The 6,401-nt window shown below is 41.4% G+C and overlaps 1 protein-coding gene across 1 annotated transcript; it reads left to right on the top strand.

Moving 5' to 3' along the window:
• Positions 1 to 3,542: 3,542 nt before the first annotated feature.
• On the top strand, positions 3,543 to 4,796 carry Nop10 (NOP10 ribonucleoprotein). The gene is made up of 2 exons (XM_057781713.1): positions 3,543 to 3,682; positions 3,926 to 4,796. The coding sequence occupies exons 1-2, from the start codon at positions 3,629 to 3,631 to the stop codon at positions 4,064 to 4,066; spliced, it is 195 nt and encodes a 64-aa protein (XP_057637696.1). The 5' UTR covers positions 3,543 to 3,628; the 3' UTR covers positions 4,067 to 4,796.
• The last annotated feature ends 1,605 nt before the right edge of the window (positions 4,797 to 6,401 follow it).

Genomic DNA, 6,401 nt, shown 5'->3' with positions numbered 1-6,401 from the left:
TCCAGGAGCCAGGCAGTAACCCTGCTCTAACAGATGATATCCAAGGAAGAAAGGATGGGTCAAAACAGAATTAGAATCTGGGACGCAGGCATTCTATGGTGGGGGAGGGGGAGTATTGTGTGGTGCGAATAGGGAGGTATTCCACAGTGGGTTCTAGTAAGTAAGCAAAAACTAGAAGATCCCTCTATATGCATTTGATAGCACAGTTGTTAGGTGTCTTTTTTTTTTTTTTTTTTTTTTTTGACAATTTGTACACCGTTTTCTCAGATTCCCAACATTATACTGTAGTTTTCGATTTGGGTTTCTTATCCTTCTATTCTTCAACGATACATCTAATCCTATGCCCTTCAGTTCCTCCAGTTCCGTAACTACTAATAACAGCCTAGTGGTAGACCTTCGGCTTCTTACAATGATGACTCTATTTTCTGAGCCAAATTTGGAGCACATGATTTGTAGAGTTGAGGATCAAGAAAACTAAATGTTTGAAATTGAAGTGTCTCACGATCCAGGGTGTTCAACTGGTGTGAGCGCCGCCTTCTAGAAAAGCCGCCACCCACTTGTAATCCTAGGACTCGGGAGGCTGAGGCGGGAGGTTGGAGTACAAGTGGAACTAACTAGGCCGGGCGGTGGTGGCGCACGCCTTTAATCTCAGCACTCGGGAGGCAGAGGCAGGCGGATCTCTGTGAGTTCGAGACCAGCCTGGTCTACAGAGCTAGTTCCAGGACAGGCTCCAAAGCCACAGAGAAACCCTGTCTCGAAAAACCAAAAAAAAAAAAAAAAAAAAAAAAAAAAAAAAAACAAGTGGAACTAACTGTATGAAGAAGACGTTTTCGCTATAATCCCCAAACGGTCCAGTCCAACAGCTCTGCAGTTCGTGGAAGCCAACGCCTTTTCCATTTGCTGAAAAACCGTACTAAATTAAAAAAAATATTTATTTATTTGATCTATCTATCTATCTGTTTATTCATTTATTTTCGAGATAGGGTAAGCTATGTAGCCCTAGATGGCTAGGAACTCAACAGAGATCTGCCTGCCTCTACCTCCTGAGTACTGAGATTAAAGACCCACCTTTTAATATATATATATATTTAATTATATATATATATATATATACCTTTAATAGTTTTAAAAGGGTTTATGTAGTTTTATTTTATGTGTATGATATTTGTCTGAATGACTTGTATTTGTATGACTTGCAGCTGAGTGCATGCCTGGCTTCTCCTAGAAGCCAGAAGAGGGAGCCAGAACCTCTGGAACTGGAGAGTTGTAGTCAGTTGTGAGTTGTCATGTGGGTGCTGAGACCCAAACCTGGGTCCTCTGCAAGAATGGGTCCTCAAGCAGTCTTAGCCACTGAGTCATCTCTCCAGTCCCTTTTTAATTTTTTGAGACATAGTCTGGCTATGTAGCCTCAGCTCAAACCTTAGATCTTCTTGCCTTGGCCTCTTGAGTGCCACAATCCCTGTCTTAAAATTACTATAAAGTTTTTCATTAAATTACCTTTTAAAGTTATCAAATTAAAGGGCTGGAGAGATGGTTCAGTGGTTAAAAGCACTGACTGCTCTTCCAGAGGACTCCGGTTCAATTCCCAGCACCCACACGGCAGTTCACAAGTGTTAACTCCAAGATCTGGCATCCTCACACAGACATGCATGTAGGCAAAATACCAATGCAAATGAGATAAAATAAATAAACTTTAAAAAGTTACTAAATTAATATATTAGCATGGCTAAAACATGTAGCAAGGTGGGAAGTATAGGTGAGGCAACCAGACTAAGTGAATTCTGGGAAGAGAAGAGGCAGAGTTAGTCACCAGCCAGACACAGAGGAAGCAAGATGAGAATGCCTTACTGAGAAAAAGTACCAAGTCACCTGCCTAAATATAGAAAAGAATTATGGGTTAATTTAAGTTCTAAGAGCTAGTTAACAATAATCCTGAGCTAATAGGACAAACAGTTTATAATTAATAGAAGCCTCTCCGTGTTTCTTTGAAACTGAACAGTTGAGGTTCCAAGTGGGAAAGAAATGTTCGTCTACACTAAAAAGTCAGACTAATAAAAGTTTGGACAGATAAAGAAATGAAGATAAAAAACAGGTACAGGAGGATGAAAAGAACTAAAATTCGGTGTGTGTGTAATGGTTGACAACAACCACACAAAACAAACAAAAAGTCCAGGCTGTATAAAATAAAATATATAGCAGCAATCACTCTTCCTACTTATTTCCCTGTAACTAAGTTCTCCAAGCCAGAAGAGGCCAATATTGTTTCTAGGACATTCCTGCCCCTGGCAAAGTCTCACGTGAGAATACACATATACACACACACACAAATACACCTGGCAAAGTCTCGAGTGAGCATATACATGTATACACACACACACACACACAAACACACACTTTGGTTTTTTTGTTTCTCAGTTTAAAGCTGCTCAGGAAACTGCTCAGATCAGCTTTGAACCTACGGGTTGTGGAGATCCTTCTGCCTAAGCCCTGAACTTCTAGGGTTATAAGCACATGTTAAACTCCCTGGCTTTTAAAATGTATTTTATGCAACAGAGAGCAAACCAACTATATCCATTACAAAAAAAAAAAAAAAAACAAAACAAAAAAAAAAAACCTTAAGGTTTTTCTGGCTATAAATTTAATGTTTATATAAATAAATATATTTCTGTTACTATAAATAGTGCTATAAAGATCATTTGCAATATCTTGGTTTTATTTTTTTTTAACTAGACTCTTACAAGACTTTGCACTATTTTATCTTTTTTTTTTCCTTTTTTCATTTTTCTTTTTCTCTTTTTCTTATGGTTTTTTGGAGACAGGGCGTTGGAGCCTTTCCTGGAACTCACTTTGAAGACATAAAGATCCGCCTGTCTCTGCCTCCCGAGTGCTGGGATTAAAGGCGTGCGCCACCACCGCCCGGCTAAGGCTTTTCATCCTTTTATAAAACTGGGAATACTCCAAAGATCTTATTGTGCTATTATTCGCTACTCACCATATAAGAAAGAGCTGAATTTGTGGTCAAATCCTGAGTTTGAATCTTGGTTCGATCTCTAAAACAAAATTCGCCGGTTTCATAAGAAAACCTTTACGTTCTTTTCACTTTGCATAATATCGAATACCCATCATGCACTCTTTACCGCCAATACTTTGAAATAGGGCGGGAAACCGGACGTAAAAGTGGGGCTCGGAAAAAGATCTTACTTCTTCCCTAGGATATAGAATGTAGAGAATCCTGAAGCCCTTCTTTCTCCAGGAACTACAAAACTAGTGCCTTTGAAATAGGTTTGCAATTTGATATTAAAAATAGAACTGGATGCATCAACATTTAAACCCACACTCATCCCTACCTCCTAACGTCTGGCCGTGTCTGGCATACAATGGACACTTTCATGGATTTAATAACTTTGCAAGATTGTAGCTAGCTGGAGTCCAAGGCCAAGTCCTGCTCTACTATGCCCCCTTCTGGTCGCCTCGATATGAGTGGAGAAATGAACTACATTTCCCGGCATGCCTTTTAGAGACTTCCGGTGAGACTAGAAGGAAGTTGGCAAGCACGTTTGAGGAGCCGCACTCCTGGCAAAGTCGACTGATTGCAGACAGGTTGGCGTCTTCCTGCTGAAGTGCAGTCATGTTTCTCCAGTATTACCTCAACGAACAGGGAGATCGCGTCTATACGTTAAAGGTAAGGGGAGGAAACAGCGATAAAGCGGGAGGACGAGAAATTTAGGTGTGAGGAGCAGTGGAACCGGCCTCCGCATCCCGGTGCTTGGAGCCAAGTCGGGGCCGAAACGTGGTAGATTTGGGCAGTGCACTGCTTCTCGTTCTGACCATCGCGTCTCCTCTCTTCATGTTTCCCATTTTCCCGTTGTCCCCTTGATATCACACCAGTCATATATCGAGATCATTTTCTCTTTTCCTTGAGCAGAAATTTGATCCAATGGGACAACAGACTTGCTCTGCCCATCCTGCTCGCTTTTCCCCTGACGACAAATACTCAAGACACCGAATCACCATCAAGAAACGCTTCAAGGTGCTCATGACCCAGCAACCGCGTCCTGTTCTCTGAGAGTTCGTTAATTTCCTCTGCTGCCCGCCCGCAGGCTGATTATCAGTAACCAAATGCAGCAATCCGTGAGCAGGGACGCCTTCGCGGCACTGTTTGGAATCCTATCTCACCACGTGACTGAGTATCGTAATGGGCATCTCCCGTAAAAGGAACAATCTTAACTTTTGTTTTTCATGCTTTGATTTAATGCTAGGTTATTAAAGATAGAATGACTTGAAAGTTCATTTTGTGTGTGGTTAGAGGAAAAAATTGGGGGAGGGTCGTACCGTTTGCAGCACAGGGCCACTTGAGAAACATCTTAAGTAGTAGTGCTTCGCCATGAAAGGCTGAGAAAGACTCCTACAAGGGTCAGCTTTCACCGAAAACATACTCTAGTCCCTGAAGTCAATTGTGGCCTCTTTAATATTCTCCATTCCTCAAAGGCCAAAAGACTGAATTGTGAAGTTAGGGAACTGGTACCGTTTCCCCTTCGTTCTGTAAGGAGTAAAGGCACTCATGGTGTTTCATCTCCTGATTTTCTCATTTTTAAGGGTGTGAAGGTGAAGCTCCTTAATAATTATACAGGATTTGTTCAGCTGTCATAAGTGGGCATGCCATTTACCAAGCTTACTGTCTTGGAAATATACCCACACTTTTTTTCTCTCTAGTTAACTTACATATAATACTCCTACATTTTATATTCTCTTTGGCAGCCAAAAGCTGTGTGTAATAATGCCCCCACAGATCTTAATTTTGAAGAGGTATGAGAGCTTCAAGAAAAGATTTTTGTTGTTTTTCGATCTAGTGTTGTATGTGTATGGAATAGAGTTTTAGGACTCAGCCACTGCTGAGTGATGTATTTATTTATTGAGACTAGAGTTGGTTTTTTTTTTTTTTTTTTTTTTGTGTGTGTGTGTGTGTGTGTAGCTCTGGCTGTCCTGGAATTCTGCTCTGTAGACCGGTTGCCCTCTGCCTCCCCTGTGCTGGGAGTAAAGGTGTATACCACCCCCACCCAGCTCATAGCTAGCCTTGAACGCAGAGAGATCTGCTTGCTTCTGTCTCTCAAGTGCTGGGATTAAAGTTATGTGTCACTATACCCAGCAACCTAAGTGATTTTATTGTTTTGTTCTTTCTTTCTTTCTTTATTTATTTATTTTGGTTTTTCGAGACAGGGTTTGTAAAGGAGACTGTAGTACAGGAGACTGTAGTTTTAGAGCCTGTCCTGGAACTAGCTCTTTTTTTTAAAATAGATTTATTTATTATATATACAATATTCTGTCTGCATGTATCCCTGCAGGCCAGAAGAGGGCACCAGATCTCATTATAGATGGTTGTGAGCCACCATGTGGTTGCTGGGAATTGAACTCCGAACCTGTGGAAGAGCAGCCAGTGCTCTTAAGCTCTGAGCCATCTCTCTAGCCCTGGAACTAGCTCTTGTAGACTAGATCCGCCTGCCTCTGTCTCCCAAGTGCTGGGATTAAAGGCGTGTGCCACCATCGCCGGACTGATTTTTGTTTTTTCAAGACTGCATTTCTCTGTGTAGCTTTGGCCGTCCTGGAACTCGCTCTGTAGACTAGGCTGACCCGAATCCACCTGCTTCTGCCTCCTTAGTACTGAGATCAAAGACTTAATTCCACCACAATTGGCTAACCTAAGTGGGTTTTGTTTTGTTTTTGTTTTTCAAGACGGGGTTTCTCTGAAATTTTGGAGCCTGTCCTGGAACTTGCTCTGTAGGCTAGTCCTGAACTCACAGAGATCCGCCTGCCTCTGTCCCCGAATGCTGGGATTAAAGGCGTGTGCCACCACCACCCCACCTGGCTTGTGATTTTTAATTATATTATTTTGTATTAGAATGATGATGAAGTAAAATATTATATTCAGGCATTCGAGAAATGCTAATTGGCCTCTTTTCCTTGTTAAGTTAACCAGCTATCAGTCTCTCGTTCCTGGATTGTGACATTGAGTCTGAATGGATTTATGCTTACTGCCACGATTTTTTTTTAAAGAAGTATTTATGACTGATGGGGTAAAAGATTGTCAGCAATCTAAACTAGAAATTAACCCTACAACATCACTTTTTTTTTTTTTTTTTTTTTTTTTTTTTTTTTTTGGTTTTTCGAGACAGGGTTTCTCTGTGGTTTTGGAGCCTGTCCTGGAACTAGCTCTTGTAGACCAGGCTGGTCTCGAACTCACAGAGATCCACCTGCCTCTGCCTCCCGAGTGCTGGGATTAAAGGCGTGCGCCACCACCGCCCGGCAAACCATTCTCCAGTCTTTTTTTTTTTTTTTTTTTTTTTTTTTTTTTGGTTTTTTGAGACAGGGTTTCTCTGTGGCTTTGGAGCCTGTCCTGGAACTAG

This window comes from Chionomys nivalis, chromosome 9 (genome assembly GCF_950005125.1).
Source record: "Chionomys nivalis chromosome 9, mChiNiv1.1, whole genome shotgun sequence".
NCBI classification, from domain to species: Eukaryota; Metazoa; Chordata; class Mammalia; order Rodentia; family Cricetidae; genus Chionomys; species Chionomys nivalis.
The sequence above is the reverse complement of the archived record's forward strand: the minus strand, read 5'-3'. Positions and strand labels throughout refer to the sequence as shown.

Excerpts from the sequence above, each read along its gene's own strand:
- Nop10 (XM_057781713.1), top strand. The coding sequence starts at position 3,629 with ATGTTTCTCCAGTATTACCTCAACGAACAGGGAGATCGCGTCTATACG. Across the intron at positions 3,683-3,925 it reads ATCGCGTCTATACGTTAAAG|AAATTTGATCCAATGGGACA; the intron begins GTAAGGGGAGGA and ends TTCCTTGAGCAG.